This window comes from Phaenicophaeus curvirostris, chromosome 4 (genome assembly GCF_032191515.1).
Source record: "Phaenicophaeus curvirostris isolate KB17595 chromosome 4, BPBGC_Pcur_1.0, whole genome shotgun sequence".
NCBI lineage: Eukaryota > Metazoa > Chordata > Aves > Cuculiformes > Cuculidae > Phaenicophaeus > Phaenicophaeus curvirostris.
The window spans coordinates 14,602,234-14,623,378 of NC_091395.1; the positions used below are offsets into that span (position 1 = coordinate 14,602,234).

The 21,145-nt window shown below is 39.3% G+C and overlaps 1 protein-coding gene across 2 annotated transcripts; it reads left to right on the forward strand.

Moving 5' to 3' along the window:
• The first annotated feature begins 12,263 nt into the window (after positions 1–12,263).
• Positions 12,264–20,832, forward strand: MMAA (metabolism of cobalamin associated A). Of its 2 annotated transcripts, XM_069855323.1 has the most exons (7): positions 12,264–12,517; positions 12,798–13,277; positions 14,348–14,470; positions 15,843–16,013; positions 16,291–16,376; positions 16,942–17,091; positions 18,570–20,832. In XM_069855323.1, exons 2-7 carry the CDS (start codon positions 12,854–12,856, stop codon positions 18,855–18,857), a joined length of 1,242 nt encoding a protein of 413 aa, XP_069711424.1. In that variant the 5' UTR covers positions 12,264–12,517; positions 12,798–12,853; the 3' UTR covers positions 18,858–20,832. The 2 variants fall into 2 exon arrangements, with proteins under 2 accessions (XP_069711424.1, XP_069711423.1); XM_069855322.1 differs by lacking the exon at positions 12,264–12,517 and having other exon boundaries at positions 12,741–13,277.
• The last annotated feature ends 313 nt before the right edge of the window (positions 20,833–21,145 follow it).

A 21,145-nucleotide genomic window follows, 5' to 3' on the forward strand; every position in this document is an offset into this window, starting at 1 on the left:
AAGGTTTTATGGTAGTATTTACTGTTCTTTATTTATTCAACAACAAGCATCTGAGAGTCCCAGTTTTATCTGCTGGGTTTTTTTTTAAAAAAAGGAAGATGATGACCCTTTAACAGTTGCATTAAAGTGAAGAAGGGGAGGCAAAAGAGAATTTTTTTCTTTTCCTCTTATTTCAGTGGGAAAAGTACATGTCCTGTCATCTTTTTCATAGATCACAAGGAACAACAAGAGTTTTCTTTTACAGGTCAGACTATAAATGTGGTCTTTGTTATTTGGACCGTGTGAATTAAGAAAGTGTGTGGTTAGATAACCTGCATTGGGTCTGTACTTGTAGTCTTCTTCCAGAAAGGCTGACCGTAAACTTTTCAGAAATAACCTTCACTAAAATATGTGCTGCGCTTGTGTCTGAGCTTCTGAGGCACTGCAGCCGTCACTAAGTAATTTAGGAGCATTTGTGTGCATGGGGAAGAATCAAGTGAGAGAACTGCCTGTCAGAGCTTACAGTACTCATGGTATTACTATCATTGTTAATGAAATGTTTTGTTCCTAAGTATAATGTAAATAAATATGACTTAACTGACCAGGTCAGAGGAATAGATTTGTGACAGATAAACAAGGTTTGTTTTCTGCCACCCTGCCCCAGTGCAGTTCTGCCCTGCTTGCTAAAGAGTATCAGATTGGGATTGTACTTGTTTAGTTGGAAGTCTTCAAAGATCCTGGTCAATCGCCTCTGGTCAGTAGGCTCTGTCTCTGCTCTTAATTGAAGAGACTGGGGATTTTATATTTCATGGTCATGAAGCTTTTTCAACCACTTGTCTTGGCATTTAATGCTATGTTAACAAAACCAAACTGGATTTAACTGTGTAAATGCACAGTTATCTTTGTGTTCTGCCCTATTAATTTTATGTAGACTACTGGAATGTGTCTGTCCTGTAAAATAAGAGCTTTGACCAGTGAACTTTTGCAGGTTTCTTGGACAAAATATGGACAATTACTGATGTGAAAAGTAAATAGAAATTTGCACAGGGGGAGAAGATAAAAAAGCTTTGTTATTTTGATTTTGTTTCATGGGTTGTTTTTATTTTTAATTAGTGAGAAATGAAGAAGGCCAATTTCCTTCTACTTGCTTTGACTCCTAAAGCCCTTGAGGTGCTGGGATGAGTAACTGTGTAGCTAAAAAAAAAAATAAAAATCTTGCTATTTAATAGGGACAAACGTGATATCCAACACTGCAACAAGAATAAACTGTGAATATAGGGACTGGATAGGAAAGAGCATCTTTAGTGGTTCTAGTTGATCTGTTTGACTTGTACTCATGTTTTGGCAACAAACCTGGAGGTCTTGAAACATCTGTAGAAAGCTGCCCTAGGCAGGAAGGGTTTAAATCACTTTTCTCTGCTTCAGGGGGAACAGAGCAAGAAATAGAAGGCTTAATTGCGGGGAATAAAATTAATTTAATACTGATGGCGGGGGCTGGGGGGGGGAGATGGGGACATTTCTATCAGTAAATAGAGTAAAACGCTGTAACAAGTTATCTAGACAGGTTTCAGAGAATTGGTCATTGGAGACTGCATTTTTTTAACCTGTCATGGACATTTTGGGAATAGCACATGTGTCCTTGATCTTTTTTGAATGCTTTCCTGCTCTGTGCTGTGGCTGAGTGTTCATGGCTTGGTCTGAACATTTAAGAACTGAATTCTGTCAGAGATGATGACATTGAGGATCCTTGTGTTGCTTGAGCATATTTTCCTGCCTATTGAGACATACTGGTTTAATATAAAACAGGCAAGAATACTTTTCCTCTCTTCTCCTCATTCCATATGCAGGTGTAGTTAAAGTGAAGATGACTTACAGCTGAAAATCTTAGCGAGTTGCACAGCTATTCTAGTGACAAACCTCACTTTCTGCCAGAGAGCGTGTTCTACTAATAGCATTTAACCTTCCTTGGTAATGGCTGGAGTATTCATACCTCATACAAGACTATCTGGAAAAGAATATCTCCCGAGGCTTATCAATATTTCTAACAGGAACTTACCCATTGTCTTTGCCCTCAGAGCTGCGAGACTGGAGGAGCAGTAACAGCTCTAAAGGCAAGGCACTAATAACTTTGAACGAATGTTACTTTTGTAATTGGAAACGATACAAACCATGTCATTAAAACAGATTGTTGATGCCATTTTTATTCTTGTCATAGACTTAGTTATAAGAAGGGATTCATTATAAGGAGATGACATCAGAGTTTTTATGCTTTCCACAATTAGATGGACAGATCACAAGGCTTTAACTCATTAAATGTTGTTTTTCCAGAACACCAGCTAAAGTGAGGATTTGAATGATTCCTTCAGCTGAACAGTAGCATGGCAGAGGTGAATACACCATTGTCATGGGATTCTGAAATCTGGCTTGAGAGCTGAGCACTCTGACTTTCTGAGTTCTGATTTTCTTGTTTGTTTTGGGGTTTGTTTGTGTTTTTGGTTAAGGATGTTGCTCTTTAACAAAAAGATCTTTATAGCCCAATGTGCAGTATACAATATGGGAAGCTTTATTTAAAGACAAAATCAAGATCCCTCCTCTTCAAGAAACTCATTCTCCAAATAACTCTGCTGTTCTAAACCTTCGAGTCTCCACTCATTCTGTCTTTTTTAGAATAAGAAGGTACAAAAAACAGCAGAAAGGGATGGTGGTGGTGAAGAGATGCATCCATAAAAGGAGGCCTCCTTGAATACTTCTAATGCAGCACTATCAATTTCTGCTTACCCTATCATTTTATGTCATTTCTAAGATCTAATGGACATATAAGGCCTTCTGTCACATCTCCACTGTTGGTGACCGGGATCGTCATTGAAATACTCGGCATCTGTTTATCATGTTCTAGTATCAATCTTGTTACACGAGAAGGAAATAGCACTAGGAATATTTTCTCATGGAAGAAGCGGCAAACAAGGACAAGGAATGGGGGGGGGTGGAGTGTGTATACGTAACACAACCTGCTATGTTGAGTGTTTCTCTGTTCTTTTAATTTTCATCCACGAACAATATGAATAGTCAGCCTTCTGCTGAGTAGAGAGCTGAGAATTGGAGCACTCCTGGAAGCTGCTAGCAAAAATGGACAGAGAGTCTGAGTCTAGGCCAGGTTAGGGACACGCAGATAGATAGATACCAAACTAGAATATCTGGAAAGAACTAAGACAGCTTTTGACATCTGACTGCTGGTGTCTTCTTTCCACAGCACTACGAGAAAGGCCGTCTAATGTGGCTGATAGATTAGTTTTAATTAAATAAACAGGTGTTATTATTTCAGCCAAGAAGCTGAAATAGAAATCAAAAACTTCAGTCTGTCTCTTTCTCTATTTGATGTTTTGCATTTTTAGTGAAGTACAATCTGGTCTGAAAAGAGTGACTGATGCTGATGACTAAGAGTCATCTAAGAAGAATATTGCAGGTTTCTCTTTTTTCATTCTCAATAAGACAAAGTCCTTTGACATTGATTTATGCAGCAAGGCAACTCTTCATACCTTCCATGTGAGGTTTTTAGTTTGTTCCCCACACTAATGCTCTACATAAGTGTCTTAACAGTGGAACAGATCTAATGGTTAAAATTTATGCTTTGTATTTTGTTTCTGGTTTAGGTGGGAAATAAGATAACATTCCTGCATAAGCCCTATGTTACACAGAGATCCTGAACTTACTGCAACGACTGTAGAGAGGGAGGCAACAGTAAAATTTTGCTTGAAAGTCAAACTTGCTGTAAAAAAACCCCAAAATAGTGTTACAGCCACTTGCTGCTAGTCTGCTGCAAGTAACTCTCCAAAACATAATGGAGATGGAATTCATGCTGGCAGAGGTGTGACTTTTATTTTTTATGTTCTGGAGCCTACAGAATGCCCTCTGAATAAATGTTCAATGTGTTTTAAGTTCCTCAGGGTGTTAAAAGTCTGCCATGTCAAAACAGAGTAGATTTACGATTGTGATGATGAAATAATACTGAATTCCTCTGTGTTTAGAATGCATCCAGGCTGCGTGAAAGAAATACATAGCGCTAGCTTCCCCTTCTGGCCAAGAGAAGTAAGCGATCCTGAAGGCAATAGTCACACAAATTATTTTAGTTTTATTTCTATGCGCTCATGACAAATGCTAGTTTTCAGATAACAAGTTAATGCTTAACTGTGACTGAGATGAAAAAAACTGAGGGGAAGAAAACTACTTGTGGATCATCTTTGCTTTCTGCAACATCATATAATGATGTATTGAAATGGGTTTGCTGTTGGAATACAGCAGTTTTTTCTCTGAATATGGGCTTAATTTGGAAAGCAATTAGATACAAATACTGACTTCTGGACTGAAAGATTCTCAGTGTGCCTTCTAGAGCCCCATTAGCTGGTACTAGAATAACTATTTTACTGCTTTTCATATTCTGGATACCAATTTCCCACATGCATCCGTGTCAGTTGTGACTGGTTTTATTTTTAATTTGGGGTTGTTTTTTTTTTGCTTGCCTCTTTGTCTCATTTAAAGAGTCTTCTTTCATTTTAATTCTATGTCACAATATTTTGTAACATTAGCATAAATGCAGGGTGTTTTAGCATAAAGCTGTTTATTTTGTGGCACAAAGTAACTATCACAATGTGACCCAAAGTGCTTTTTAACAAAGCCTTTCTAAGTTAGTTTCCCAGCCTCTTACAATGTTGTATTACTACATTTCTGGGTGGGCTGATCATATATCTGAATCTTAGCAGAATCTTTCCTCTTGGCCATCTTTACTCCCATCTGCCAGAGATGCCTGGAAAAGTGGGACGTTCAAATCACTAAACAATTTTGCATTATAAGAAGACCAAAGTTTTGCTTTTGTGAGCATGTTGGAGAGTGAGCAAGCAAACACAACATGCATGCACATATGTACATACCAGAGAAACAGGAACTCCCTACGTGATAAAGGATCAACTCATGTTTAAGATGCTTAAGTGGACAGCAGGGAACAGGCTTCCCTGTTCATACCATGGGTTTGGTGTGACTTTGATACACTTTGGTTTTCCAGTATCTTAGTTATCAGATTTATCATGAGCTTGGGCGTCTTCTTCATCTTGGCTGTAAGTGTGAGCTTGGAACTGAAAATGTGTCTTGATATGTTTTGCTGCAATGTTATGTTGCTATGGACAATCCTACGCGCTATCTCACTTCCACCAATTGTGGTTTTCACCTGCTTGTGAAGCACTCAGCATAGGGATGTTGAGAGATCGACCTCTGAGCACCAATGCTTTTGTAGACACAGGGAAAAACACTTGAATGCACAAAAGACTGCATCTTTACTCTTAATGTTCAAGTTGTAAACCGAGTTATGTATTCATCATTGGTTCCTTGCCCCTTACATTACCTTGTGAACTAAGGCATTCACTTTTTGCTGTATAAGACCATGCAAATCTAATAAAAGCACACTGGGGAGGGGAGGATTGCATTTAGTCACTTGAAATTGTCAGCCCTTTGCCTCCTGTCTTTGTCATCTCCTATGGAACTTAGAAATTGCAGCTGATCAGATCTTTCCTTAAGCAAAAAGTAGCTGGAAATGAGGGTGTCTTGTCAGAGTCAAGTGTCAGATTGTATTATACTTATTTTTTCTAATATACTTGTTATGGTTTCATTGCTGCATTGAAGAAAATGAGGAGGAAGCAATTAATTATTTCCTTTTCAGCTGTGCCATAATGAACTACATGAGAATTATTTTGATATCATGAGTCATTGGTGGCCATGGAGAAAAACATACTCTTAAAGCCAAGCTTTTAAATACTTCCCTGATTGAAAGAAAAGAAAAAATAGTGTTTTACTAGCGAGTGACTTGCCCTTCCAGGTTCATAAATTTAACAATGAATCGGTCTTGGAAAACATTATTTAACTTGCTTTTACAACCAGTAGTTTATGTGACTAATGTTTGGGGATTTTTTGCCCATATAGTAATTTTATTTTTATTTTCTAAGAAGTTTGAACATTTACAGAAAAGATAATTGCTTTAATAAGAAAATAATTTTTATCTGTCCCCTTTATATATCAAGCAGTTAATCATGAACAATTAAAAAACTTGTGCATCATCAGCAGAAAAGTTTCCCGAAATGGTTGATGTAATTTCCCACTAATGTGGAATCATAGTTCAGTTCAGCCAGAAAATGTTGAAGCTGCTGCTATAAGGTGAAGAAATGTCAGCTCCCTTGTTCATAAAAATGTTACACAAATACGAACCATAGCTGTTTAAGATGACTTTTTCCTCCTCTTTCTTCAGATACTCTCTTGTAGGTCTCGGCCAAAGCTCAAAGAGCAATTTTTTTTCCCCTCTTCCTCTGGCAACTCTTAACGGCTCCGACAACTTTACAGCTCCTCACCAGCACAAGTACAGCAAATCTGCTCAGCTGTTGCAGTCGTCTCCTCTTTGTAGGTTGCTGAACCTGGAAAGATGTGGTAAGGCTTTTGTCTCCAGCCCTAGCCAGGGAGCTGACTTGCTACTCTGTCCTGACCTTTGTAGTAAAACCTTTGAATGCTGGTACACAGCATAGATGTGTTTGTATGGCTATTAATGAGCCTTTGGGGGAATTGGTTCTTTTGTGATGTTTCCCTGCCTGAGTTAAGAATGCAAAACCTGAGGCTTGGGTTCACGTTCCATTTAAATGGGCCAAATTTCAGCTGCGAATATGCTTCCTATTGGTTTTATGTCAGGTGTCCAATTATCTTTTAAGATGAGGCAGAAGGAATATTTTGTCTGAAGTGCTGAGACTGTTCTTCTTAAAAGGCTAGTACTCTTTAACGAAAATAAGGCTGTAATCAGCAGTTACCTTCCTTAGCATTGTGCTGCAAAGAGGACATTGATTCAGTCTTCTCTGCTTGTGTGAGAACTGAAATGAATTGAGGGGTGTCCTCTAAAATAAAGGGTAAGTAGTCATTCAGTTGCCACTAAAGTTTCGGTTTGTGACATGGCAGGAACTGTAGTTATACCATAACTTGGATAGACCAGGTAGGGTCTAAACCTCACCACAAATGGACGCTTGGTTGTTGCTCCAGTCAGCTGTTGTAGGTTGCAATGTGAGGGACCCCTCATTTCTCCTCTGCATCATGAAGCAGTGGGTCTTGTTCGCAGCTGTGAAAGGGGAAGCACAGCAATGCTGGTTCCTGGGGGCTGGGAGACAAGCAGGTAGTGTTTGCAGGATGGACCCTGATAGATTTTGGATGCTGAACTTTGATCAGTTTGATGCTGACTTTGTCAGTCAAATTTTCTAATGTAATTGAAGGAATATCTTAGTTTTTTTTCTTGGCCTGCTTGCAATAGCAAAAAGCCTTCTAGTCTAGTTGTAATCATACTAGCCAAGAACATGCATTGGTAAGTGAGCAGGTTGGACTGTTACATGGAGAAAGGAGAAATGGTGGAGGAAGAGAGAGAGAGAAGGCAACCAGATGCTATGCTGCATGGGAATTGCCACTGTATCTGTATTCCTGAGTGAGTCCATTTTGCAATTTGGAGAAATGGATTGGGGAGCATGGCAGAGCCTTCTTAGACACCCTTCCCAGCCTCACAGGAGGAGAAAAAGCTGATATAATCTCATCTCTAAGGGGTGAGAATTTCTTCTTGTAAATGATGCATATTTCATAATTCTGTAACCATAATCAGTAGTGACTGTAGGCGAGCCAGAACTTTCAGCGTGCAGAGGGAGGGACAAATAGAGTTCCTAACAGAAGTACATCTTTATACGTTCAGGGAAAAGCTGGTGAGCTTCAAGCTGATGCTATTTATTTCATTTCATCAATCATTTGTCCTGTTGTAATTTCATTTAGTTCATAGAGAGTTAGTTTCAGGTTTGCTTTTGCAGAACATTGCTTTATAGCTATGTCTGTGAATGTGTTAAATATTGTTTTAATAATAACATGCACAAAGATTATTTCGTGGCTTCTTAAAGAGGAGGTGAACAGAGCAGCGAAATCAGAGTGCTGCCAGAGAAAGGAAGAATGAAGGAATCCAACTAAAACTACAAGGGGAAGCCAGTTAAGACTGAATGTAAATTTGCATGGTGGAATTTGGCAAATACGCTAATGGTAATACTGGTTTTGCTGTGAAGAACTGCAGAAGGCCCTTTTTTCTCTTATTTTGTAATGATTTGGATCAGTTTCCACATTTTGTTGAAGATTTGTGCCTCTCCACACCCTTACTTTATGGCACAATACTTTATAACGCTTTACAGGATGTTTGATGCATTATTGGATCAGAAGGTAGAGTGCCATTTCATGAGTAACCTGCAGTACTATTTTCCTCAACATCTGGGGCATATTTTCAGCAAGGAGGTTAAACCAGATAACTTCCTTTAAATCTTGGGCAAGATTGCAGACTGTGATGTAGTAATTATGGGATGCACATTTTTATTCTTCTGACACACTTGGGGAAAAGAAGCAGAGAAAACACAGAAAGAAAGATCACTCAAATTTGATATTAAAAAAAAACCCAACCAAACAAAAAATCCCTCTTCATCCCCTCCAATTTTTAAAATTAAAAAAAAAAAAAACAAGAGAGAGAAACAAAGAGGCTGCTGAAATACTCTCCTGAACACCTCAGCTAGAATGTTAAGAGAATTAATAACGACCAGGTAAAGGAAAAGGTGCAGCTTCTAAGAAAATATTTTGCCTATTTTGGATGAAGTTAGAGTAACAAAAAATCAGAGATGATAGAAGAGCGCACTGTTCTAAGAAACCTGCGTAATCATTATTCCAGAATGCTGGAGGAAGGGGTGTATAAAATTGGCAATGCAATAGGAAGTCTTCCTGACATAACTGACATTTGGGGAACTACAGTCTCTGAATGGTGGAAAGTAAGCTTGTTAAACAACATAGCTGAGGGGAAAGGGGAGAAAAAGAGGCAACCTGAACAATTTGGATTTCCACACCTCACCAGTGTACAAGGTCTCAAAAACAGTTCTTGTAGGAAGACTACTCTAAAACACATACATGCTTGTTTACAGTCATGTCAGGTTAGCAGTGCAACTGATGAACTGTATAAAACACCAGAAGTTTTGTTCTTCACTGCTGAATGCACAATTTAATCTCATTCCAATTTTTCCAGTCCACACAATTATCATGGACAGAGAACTGAACTCTCCTCTTCGGCGTTGACAAAACATGCAATTTTGTGTACCCATTCATCTAGTTCTTGCAACAAGGTCAATGACAAAAGTGTTCAAGATGAAAGCACACAAAGTGAAATAAAATGCAGGATCAATGATCTGTGATGAAACCATAGCAGAATGACATTTTTGTTATTGCTGTTGTTAATAATAGTGGGGATGCTAATAATAGTGGGGATGCGCTACGTTGATTTGAGCAGAGAGACTTAGAAAGCTTGTTTGAGGAAGTGATAATAGCCATACATGCTAGCTCTGATGAATAAAGATCTGGTTAAACAGAAAGACTCTACAAGGCTACTTTGAAATGGGAATTCTTGACTCCTTCTCCCGTAGTTTCATCAGGCTGACAGGGACACAAAATTACATGTTTTCTCAGCTCTGATGAGTGGATTGTCCAGTTCTCTATCTATGATAATCTTGTGAACTGGGAAAATAGGAATGAGATTAAATCTTGCAATCAGCAGTTAAGAAGAAATATTCTGTTATTTTATACAGTCCATTCGATAGAACTGTGAACAAGTCTAATGCATTCTAGAAAAGTGCTGGCATCATTCTAAGGCACTAATAAAGGCTCAGCCAGCAGATAGTGTGCATTTCTCTTTGTTAGAAATAAATATGTGTACTTTAACAAGAGGTGCAGAGAAGGGATGGTGAGATGATTAGAGAAATAGTAACAATTAAAAAAACCAAAAACAACAACACACCAAACCAACATTCTTTGAGAGGAAATTTTAAAAATCAGGTTTTGTTAACAGAGCAAAATGAAGACCGAAAAGAAATATGACTTAATAGCTGTGCTTTGGGGATTTAAGCATTTCTTCTTTCCTGTTATCTAAAATTTAATCTGTGAATAATAAATTTTTGTGGATATTTTTAAGATTTCAGACACAGAGAGAAATGGTGATTTGCAACATCCTTCCATATATGGATAGAGCAAATAAACTTGTTATAATAGAGTAGCATAGAAGTGTATGTATTCATGAAGGGACCAGAACTGAGTCTTGAGTCTGTTCCCAAAGGAAGGTTGACAGTGTTCCCAAAGTAAGGTTACCATTCTTCCAGAGAAAGTTTGCTTTTGCACTGAGTTCATTAGTTGGTTTCTGAGACCAAAAGGATTGGAGTTTAGGATCAGTTTGAGGAGACTAGGATGAGGTTTCAATCAAGTTACACATGGAAAGACCTGCTCAGAACATGTTTGTGGGGTGGTAGGTGTTGTGCTCCTACCTAAAATCAATAAGAAAACTCTCAGAACAAAGTATTGTGTTTAGAGAGCAGACATTGCTTTTATTCTGCAGTGTGCTGGGTGGAAGATTTTCCACAAAACAAGCACTCCTATTGAAAAAACAGAGTGTTATGTACACAGACTGAATGCTTAAGATCCCTCCTAATTAATAACAATTCTTATACCTATCTAATACTTATCAATTAAGTTACACAATTCTAAAAAACTGCTGCTTCTGCTCTTCCACAAGAGGAGGCTGAGGGGTGACCTCATTGCTCTCTACAACTACCTGAAAGGAGGTTGTAGAGAGGAGGGTGCTGGCCTCTTCTCCCAAGTGACAGGGGACAGGACAAGAGGGAATGGCCTCAAGCTCCGCCAGGGCAGATTCAGGCTGGACATCAGGAAAAAAATTTTCACGGAAAGGGTCATTGGGCACTGGCACAGGCTGCCCAGGTAGGGGGTTGAGTCACCTTCCCTGGAGGTGTTTAAAAGATGGCTGGATGAGGTGCTGAGGGCCATGGTTTAGTGATTGATGGGAATGGTTGGACTCGATGATCCAACCTAGTGATTCTGTGATTCTATAATTCTAAGTGGGACATCCATTCTGTCCCAGCTCTCGCCTCGCTGCACGGGATGGATGGAGATCACTCCCTCGTGTTGCCCGAGCCTGATAAAGGACTGCTTGCTTTCTTAAAACTCCAAAACGAGCCTTAGAGGGTTGATTTGCCGGCGCTTTCGGTACCGACACACTCAGGGCAGAGCTAGCGCGTCCCACGGGACTGGACTGGACCTTCCCCCTGCCTCCCTCTCGCCTTATCCCGCCATCCCTGGCCCCGGGTTCCGTCTCCGGGCGATGTCGCCACTTCCTAGGGGCGGAGCGGCTGCCGGTGGTGCCGGGGCGGGCGGGGACAGGCTCCGGTGGGCGACCCCGACCTCCTCCGCGTCCCCCTCCCTTTGCCCATCGCCCCGAGGATGCTGAGGGGGGACGGGGATGGAGGGGCTTGTGTGTCCTCGCAGGGAGGTGGGGAAAGGGGGGGGGTGGTCCCCGGTCCCCCGTGTGCCTGGCTTTAAATCGGGAGAGGAAACGTTTAGATTGGACATTGGGAAGAAATTCTTCACGCTGAGGGCGGTGAGGCGGTGGCACAGGTTGTCCAGAGAAGCTGTGGCTGCCCCGTCCCTGGAGGTGCTCAAGGCCAGGTTGGATGGGGCTTTAACCAACCTGATGCGGTGGGATGGAACTAGATGATCTTTAAGGTCCCTTCCAACCCAAATTATTATATGGTTCTGTGGTCGTGGTCGATGGGGGGAGCCTCCTCTCCTGGGGGTGGCTTTTGCGAGGGTTTAGGGACCCTCAGAGGGCCTGTGACAGGCTGGTGGGGTAGCGATGCTGAGAAGGTGGCTGCGCCCGGTGCCGCAGCTTCATGTTGGGAGTCTCCACTCCTTCAGCTGCTTCTTAATGTTCTTGTGCCTTGACTGCTTCCCCTGCACCCCCCTGTTTGTTTTTTTTCCCCTGCCAGAAATAAGGAGTAAAAAGCTTATGACAGATTAAGCATAAGGGTTGGTTTGTTCCTGGATATTCAGGGTACTCGCTGTGCGCTTACAGGCTGCTATATGAAAAAGTGCTTTTTACTTATTTGCTTACTTAATATTTTTTTTTGTAATCATAGGGTGGTTTGGGTTGGAAGGGACCATTAAGTCCAGCCCCCCTGCAGTGAGCCGGGACACCTTCAGCTACATCAGGTTGCTCAGATCCCCATCCAAGCTAACCTTGAAAGTTTCCATGGATGGGGCATCCACCGCCTCTCTAGGCAATGTGTTCCAGTGTTTCACCACCCTCAGTGTAAATAATTTCTTCCTAATATCTATTCTGAACCTCTCTTCTTTTAGTTTGAAAGCATTACTCTTTGTCCTTTTGCTACAGGCCCTGCTAAAAAGTTTTTGCTATCTTTCTTATAAGCCCTCTTTTAAGCGTTGGAAGGCCACAATAAGATCTTCCTGAAGCCTTATTTTCTCCAAGTCAAACTACCCCAACTCTCTCAGCCTCTCTTCACAGGGAAAGTGTTCCAGGCCTTTGATAATTTCTGTGGCCCTCCTGGACCTGCTCTAACAGGTCCATGTCCCTCCTGTGCTGAGAACTTCAGAGCTGCAGGTGATATCCCAGGTGTAATCTCACTAGAACTGATTAGAGTACGATAATAGGGAGATGTTTTGCTATTAAAGATTCCGTAGCTTCTTTATATTCTGGTTTTGTTTTGTTTTGGTTTGGCTTTGGTTTTTTATACCAGTGGGAACATGGAACTATCTTTTTGTTTTGTTTAAAACAGTAGGTATGGATAAAATAAAAGCTGATGATTTCTTGCATGTATAGGTTTCTTTTGAGTCTTTACAAGTGCTTTGAAAGAAGTAAAAGTCTTTTTCTTTCCCTTTAGGTTGTCTGCAAACTGAAATGAACTAATACCTCTGTGTACTTCGACTTCCAGACAAGATGATGATCCCCTCTTTTCTGCTGAGATTCCCTCATTGTTATTTTTCTAGAAGAACTTACTTCGCAAACTTTCGATTGTTCACTTCCAGAGCAGATTTCTTGTGCATTGAATCACGTACACCAGTGTATCACTGTCATACAAAATGGATACGTTCATCGGCCAGTTTGAGGAGAGGGATGTGTCAACAAGTGGCCCCTGACCAGCAGATAGAGGGGCTCTCTGACAGAGAACAAAGAATCATAGACAGACTTTACAGTGGACTGATCCAGGGTCATAGAGCCTGTTTAGCAGAAGCCATTACACTTGTAGAATCAACTCAGAGTAGGAAGAAGAAAATAGCCCAGGTGCTCCTTCAGAAGGTATTATCCTACCACAGGGATCAAGAAAAATTAAATCAAGGAAAGCCACTTGCCTTTAGAGTTGGTTAGTCCTTTTATGTCTGTCTGGTAGTTGCTTTGATGGAATTACAGTCCTCACCTTTCATTGTCACTATTGTTCTTGAAGCATCATGGCCTGTAGTCTTGGATCGTTGGTTTCTTGTGGTTTGTAACCAGTCTAGATCACTTCTGTTGTCCAGCAGAATTATGGCTTGAGCTCGAAAATGCTTTTTATAAAGCTGTAGAAATAATTGTTGCTTCTTGGCAGGGCTGGGAGGAGAGTTATCTGAGGGTTTTTCTAATAACTATTACAAGCTGAAGTGTTAGGTAATTTGCAGGTTGATACGGTGATTATTTGTGCTTAGATTGGGAGGGACATAGTTAAGCACACCTGTTCTTTTTGCAAAGAAAGTATTTTCTTGAATGCTTCCTGAGTCCTTTCATTAATCCATAAAAAGAAAAATGGGTACCTTCCTGTTTTATGGCCTTACTTTAAAGCAGCCTACTTTTCAGCTGAGGAGACTTATCTTGGAAACGATAAAATATTTTTCCCTTTTGAAGAAATGGACTGCTAAAGTACATCGTGTGTACAAAGGTAGTAAGAACAAGATATGGGTATGGGAGTGAGAAATAGTTGGTGGAGGCTAATAAGCCGACCTTAGTTTGCATGCTTTGACATCTAAGCAAATCACCTGATTGTTTTTGAAATAACAGCTCTTCAAGGTAAGGGCTCTTGCCTTTAGAATGTCTTTTATAAATAATAAATCTGAAAAATACAGATTTAGGACATGGCGTTTTTAAAGTGCTCAAGTATAAGTTAGTAAAGATAAATTTAAGTGAGGAAATTAGGCTGGATAAACCTAATATTGTGTTGGTGCAGGTAGAATGAGGGGTGTTGATGTGTGCACTGCTGTGTTGGATGAACCAAGGTTGTATATTTCAAGTCAATAACTGTTTAGTTGGATGTATCACTTGTGGCATAGCTTTCCATTTGCCTTTATTATGGTATTGTGCTAAAGTATAAATTGTTATCACCTTAGATGTTGACTGTGTTCATGTGATGCATTTTTTATTTCATTAACAGAATGGTTTTGTCTTCCTAATATGATTTTTTAGGATTGTCTGGTCCTCCTGGTGCTGGGAAATCAACTTTCATAGAATGCTTTGGGAAAATGCTTACAGAAAGAAAATACAAAGTGTCTGTGTTGGCTGTAGACCCTTCCTCTAGTACAAGTGGTGGTGAGTGAATTATACTCTGGGTCAGGGGTCTAATTGCTGGTCAGATATAGGATTATCTCTTTGGGCCAAATTCAGGAAATTCTGGGGGCTTGTAAAAGTAAAATTTTAAAAATAAGTGTTGGATTAAGTTTTCATTGTTTTCTTCCATGTGATATGAAATTGGGAAGTATGTATCACTGTCGTAATTTTCAAAGGTTTCCTCTTCCAGTGTTCGAGTGTTGCTTTACAACTTTTTTGCCTGAAATTTCAGATAGCTGCATTTTTCTCTCTCTAGTTGTACTTATGTGTTTTATTTCCCTGTGAATAAAGGACTACAAGGGCATTTGTTTCCACTTAATTTCAACAGCAGTAATGCTGATCACTGGGCAGGAGGCACATGCTGATTTAAAACTATTTAGTGGATGCTGGAATCCAGGCATGTAGATAGGCTGGATGTTAGAATTTTTGGATTTCTCTTGACTAATGGTTTCAAGATCTCCTGATGCAGTATCATTGACTATTTGTCTGAGCTGTAACATGATTTTTTTTGCTTCCTAAATTTGAAATTCTTCAAAGTTGTATTGCTGTCATCTGTCATTCTCCAGTGAAAAATCTTACGGAAATTATAGGCTGACCATGTTTGAATAACGGTATCTCTGGCATAAATAACAGAACCCTCAGTTTGATCTTTTTCTGATGGGTAGCTGCTAGGGAATGTAATTCCTTTTTCTAGATTCTACACTGTCAGAGAAGATGCTGCAATGTCTAACGATTTAAAAAGAAATGAAACTTTAGCGTTGCTATGACCTGAAGCGAAGAAAGACTGTACTCTTGAATGCATACATTCAAGGCATTTCAATAGAATAGAATAGACAAATGTGGTAGCGCAACAGCAAGACTGCATCAATTAAAAGTATTGAGCATCTCTCCTCTTTCGGAATGTGCATCATGCATTTAGATCTCACTGAATTGGATTTAAATTTTGTGTGAAAGGCAGGGATGCATGTTAGATTTCCTAAAAAGAAAAAAAAAATCTGGTAGAATTGGAAGGCAAATATTTGTCCCATTGGACAGAAACAACAAAGATTTAATTTTGTGTCCTACTGGGTATAGGCCTCAAAAAGCCATTCAGGAATTGCAGAATTAGTTCTGACCTAGAAGAAATTCTTCGTGTTTGGTAGCAGTAAGTTCTGTTTATCAGGCTTTTACATCTCCTAGTAGGCAGAAGAACTAGGTAGCATCCTAGTCCTTTGGGAAGTCCTGAGCAGCTATTATGGGATAGTCTTACTTGACTTGAATTCATCCAAGAATGTCTTTTCTTATTTATTGGTGAGAGAGAGGGGGAGTTTGGCTGTTTTGCACTTTTGAAATGATTTAGCATTAAACGTTTAAGGTTCTCTATTGGGTGATAAAACACGGATGACCGAGTTGTCAAGAGACATGAATGCATATATCAGACCATCTCCAACCAGAGGGACACTGGGAGGTGTAACAAGGACCACAAATGAAGCCATTCTGCTGTGTGAAGGAGGAGGCTACAATGTTGTTCTTGTGGAAACTGTAGGTATGTGCTTAGGGTTTTCTTTGAATTATCTTGTGTTATCTAAATAAGACGTGTTACTAATTGCATGCTTTCATCCTTGATTTTGCACGTGCTTTCAAACATGGTTACTGGTTAAAAATTAATGCCCATTCTGTCAGTTTTCTAGTCCTGTATGTTTTGTAAAAAATGTTGTTATTAGTGTTGTCTTTGTTACTGGGATTTGTTGATGGTTTAACATAAGTACTGTCATTAACGTTCTGAAAGTTTGCAATGATGAACTCTGGATTTAATTTTGTAGGTGTGGGACAGTCAGAATTTGCTGTGGCTGATATGGTTGATATGTTTATATTACTGCTTCCACCTGCAGGTGGAGATGAATTACAGGTATTTTTCAGTTTCTCTTATTAAGTATTACCTAGAAGTAGAAAGAGAAAAACAAGATGTAATATCCATCTGTGCAGAAAGTCTATATCAACTGTGGTTTTGAAAATTGCACTGCTACTGTTTAAGTCTTTTCAGTATCTTGTCAACTGATTGCACAGTTTGGATATGATGTCCTCTCGAGAAGTATTAGTATGTAAAATTTTTATGATGACTTATTTTGGCCTATTTACTAGTTATAAATAATTTTGGGGAGTGGCTTTGCATTGTAGGAAAACAGAAATCAATAGATTTGCGAACTTGGTCGTGTCTTCATTAAACTTAAGTCTCTACACATGTAATAGATTATCATCTAAACTCCATGTTTAGTTTTCTTATGTCAAAGTAGAGTAATAACTAGGAATGGCTGTTGGTATTACTCTTGCATGACTAGCACATACACACATGCACACACAAAAGAGTTAGCAATGGCCACCAGAAACTAACAAGGCATTTAGACCTGCTTTTTGTCATAAACCAGCATGTCACAGTCCTGGGTATTCATGATTTCTCTCTGTGTTCCATTTAGGGTATCAAACGGGGTATAATTGAGATGGCAGATCTAGTTGCTATAAATAAAGCTGATGGTGATTTAATTGTGCCTGCACGGAGAATACAGGCTGAATATGTTAGTGCTCTGAAGCTGCTTCGCAAACGTTCAAAGGTTTGGAGACCACAGGTTTGTGTACTTCAATATGTTTTTTGGATGTGCGTGTGTTTTGTTTTGTTTGGGTCTTGTTCCTGCGCTTGGATTTTTTGTTTGTCCCCTGCTCTCCCCCTCCCCGAAAAAATGCTGAATGAGTTAGGATTGTTACCGTCTCATCTATCTATACTAATCTCCCTGGGCTCTTTTATAAAGATAGCAGTTCTGTTTAGTTTTACACTGTGCTAGAAAGTTGATTGCTGCTGTTTCCGTTTCACATCTGATCTCGAGGTGTGCTGTGTGAAACGCAGTCCTGCTCCCCATGGTTTCTGTCCTGATCTACAGTCTCAGCACTAATAGACCTGTTACAAACGTGACTAGGGGTACAAACTTGTCTTGCTTTTTGCAAACTGTGCATATCTTAAAATGTCCCATAAGCTGTTTTTCCCACTTGTGTGACCCTAAAGCCTTTTAGTCTTTCACTTGTTCATATGCTTCCTTTATTGCTTTACTTAGTTTTAATGTCTCGCATAATAAAAGTTCTTGGGCAGGAACCTCATCTAGCTGTGTGTGCCTGTCTATGTCTAGGTAATTGGAATTCTCATCATGTGGGCCTTCAGTTTTAATGCAATATCCCATCTTTTGAAAGGCTATGGTAAATTAGTATGGAAAGATTAGATACTTTAATATGCATATATAAAGTAAGTGTGCAGACACATTCTCGCTCCCTTTATTTATATACCTGTACATATAAAAGAGGTTTGCTGCACCCTGCTATTAAAATTGACCCATTGAATTAAGTTTAAATTATCTGGGCTGCTTAAGGCTTAGCCACAATTTTGTACTTTTTGCTTCTGGATCTGATGAGGGGTCTTATCCGATAAACATGACTGAAAAGAGCTGTTTGAGACCAGTGAATGAAACAGGTTATTGGAAATCTGTCTCTCTTTCGGTGGTAGTAGTGTCTGACATCTGGAAGAAAGAAAATATTGATGTGTAGGTGCTATATCGTGTCCATTAGATTGTGGAAAGAGAGGCTATAAGAAAAAAACTGTTCCGTTTAAAAGACCACATTGAACGCCTGAAATATCTTTGGCAGATGAATTCGTAGTGTGGAAAGCAAATGCAAAAAATAGTCGAAATACCTCCTTTCTGGAATATTTTAAATGCAAAGGAACAGCTAAAAGAGGATATCTACCAGAATACGTCATCAACTCCACATTTAACTAAAATGGCAACTCTGTACCTTTTAGCTAAAAGGACTCATTGAAAATTATTCTCACGCGTTATACAAGCAACTGGACAAGGCCTATTTATCGCAATACTATGAATCTCAGGGTCCACTTATAGTTGGTAGAATCCCAATTTAAAAAAAAACAAAAGGTGGCATTGCTACCTTGAGCACTGAGCTCACCTTACGCATTTCTTAATTTTTGTGCAGTCTACCTGATGTAGTAGCTGAACCCTTAAACCCCGTAGTTACTTGGTGTTAAAAATTCTTCTGAATTCAACAGGTATTGCGCATCTCTGCCAAAACTGGAGAAGGTATCTCAGATATGTGGGACAAAATGACAGAATTTCGTGACCTCATGCTCACCAGTGGTGAGTTGATTGCCAAACGACGGAAGCAGCAGAAAGTGTGGATGTGGAATCTCATCCAAGAAAATATGTTGGACCATTTCCGAAGTCACTTAGCAGTCAAGGATAAGATTCCACATCTAGAAGAGAAAGTTCTTAGTGGTGTCTTGTCTCCTGGGCTGGCAGCCGACCTGCTACTGAAAGCATTCAAAGATGGTGTCTGAGCATGAGATTCTACTCTGTTCTTGTTAAGTGCTTTATGTAAACTTTAACATTAAATACAGTTTTTCTATGTGTGGATTTGAATGTTTTACTACAGCAGACATTCATAGAATACCTGTCCAGTACTGTGCAAAAAAATACTGCAGGATTCTGTATATGAAAACTACTCAGTCACTCAGAGATTACTACAGACTATATTGGAAAAAAAGTACATTTGTACGTTTTCTATTTCTACGTGCTGTCGATCTGTTGGTCAAATATGCATGTCTGTGTCTAAAGTGGGTGGTTTGGGGAGGGTGGGAGAGAGGTTTGCAGTGGTGCAGAGTTCTATTCCAGTTATGGGACCATCTTAGAGCAGCTGACACTGCAGCTTTCTATTCTAATACAGCATCAGCTGTTGGATTGCTTTTTCTTTCCACACCTTGAGTGACAGCAAGAACATTGGACCCCCCTGGCAGCACCTGACCACAGTCTTAGTTTAAATAAATTGTATGCATTTAAATAGAATATAATGGTGTTTGGTTCCTGTTTGGAAGCTATACTTAGTTATTACGTGCTGTATGCTAGGAGAATGGAGTTTTAACCATCCCATTTTCTACACAGGTGTTCTAATGCAAAAGCAAAGTTTAGTCAAGACTTCTTTTTAAATGCAGACATCAAATGGAACAAATGTCATCCATGATGACATATGACATCCGTGATGACATACAATGGTAATTGTCTTTATACTGGAATAATTGATTTCTTGTAATAATGGTTTGAGGTTTTCTGATCTGATTTATGGTGTTTGTATTCAAACAAAATGCCCATTTGTGTTTTGGTTTGCTTCCACACCCTCCACCTTGTAGAAGACATGACCGTTTACAACGAAAACTGCTTCTTTTTTTTAAAATTTCCCTTTAGTACAAATCTGGTGGATGCATTTACCTGAGCCATGATCTAGAAAGTAGAGTTCATCTGGTACCTACTAAATATGAAGGATAAAGTGGAAAAATGTTGATTTTTTGAAGGCCTGGAAGAAACCCAGTAAAATAGCAGGAGATCTTGTGAGTCCTATTGTTGTTTACATGAATTGACTTAAAAAAAAAAAAACAGCATTGGAAGTGATGGGTTTTGTAGTCTTGATTTTCTGGACATAGACAAAAAGACATGGTGTCTTTAATCTTTGTTTTAGCTCAGTTTCGTCTCTTTGTCTTCCCAAGGTATGTATGTTTCACGGTGTTTGAATTCTGGCAACCTGTGTCTGAATTTTTGACACAGTTCCAGGATAGCAATGAATTATTTTACTTAGATCTGCTTTTTTTTTTTTCCCCCCTTCATTTTTTTTAATCCAAGCTGTTTTTTTTTCTCTTCCTTCCTCTCGTCCCAGTTGTTATAATGTGTTCCCAACTAAGTTTACTTTTTCCTGCCAGACCTCTGTGCTTCAGAATTTTCATTCCTGTGTAAGAATAATTTGGCAACTGTTAGAAAGATGAGTGATTGTTGAAAATGCTGAGGATTTTGTATCCCTTGGTTTGTCAAAGCGGTGCAAATTAAACAGTGCAGGAGAAACCTCCATCCACAGTGCTAGCATTTCAGTTATTTTTCACACTGTATGATATCTACATAATTGTCAGTATACTCTAAAAATATGAAGTATGACCTGAAAGTAGAATGCAAACTGCAAGGCAAAGTAAAAATACTTCGCAATTAAAAGCAATGATCCCCATGTGTATTTGTAGTGAAATATTAACAAAGACCATTGTGGTGTTTTGTGGGACATACAGCTAAGGCATTTATTAAGAAATTTTGTGCCTGTGTAGCTGGTTTCCACCACGTAAATTGTCAGAATTTCAGTGCTCTGACTCCTTTATTTCTATTTATAAACTTTGTATCCCAAATGAGTAAGTTTGGATTGCTGCAACCATTTACGTAGAAGTAGCTGAAAGAACGTTCAGGGGTGGCAGAAGCACAGATACTTCATTAAGAGCAGGCTGAGTTGTTGTGAAAAAAATGTAGCATTTATATAGGTTTTTTTCTATTTAAAAACAATCTTTATTGAATATGACACTTGAATATAAGTGCCCCAAACCAAAAGCAACGTCTTCTATCCTTTCAGCTTTAAAAATTAACTGTGTTTTGATGGTACCTAATAGAAGAAATGGCAGTCAGGTGGAAAATGAATTAATGAGAGCAGCAAAGTTTTAACTTTGAGTTCTCAGTTATTTGATAGTCCATTTATTTAAGGTGACAGCTTTTAAGGGGACCTGATTTGTGCTTATTTGTTAGATCAAACCCTTATTATTGTCAT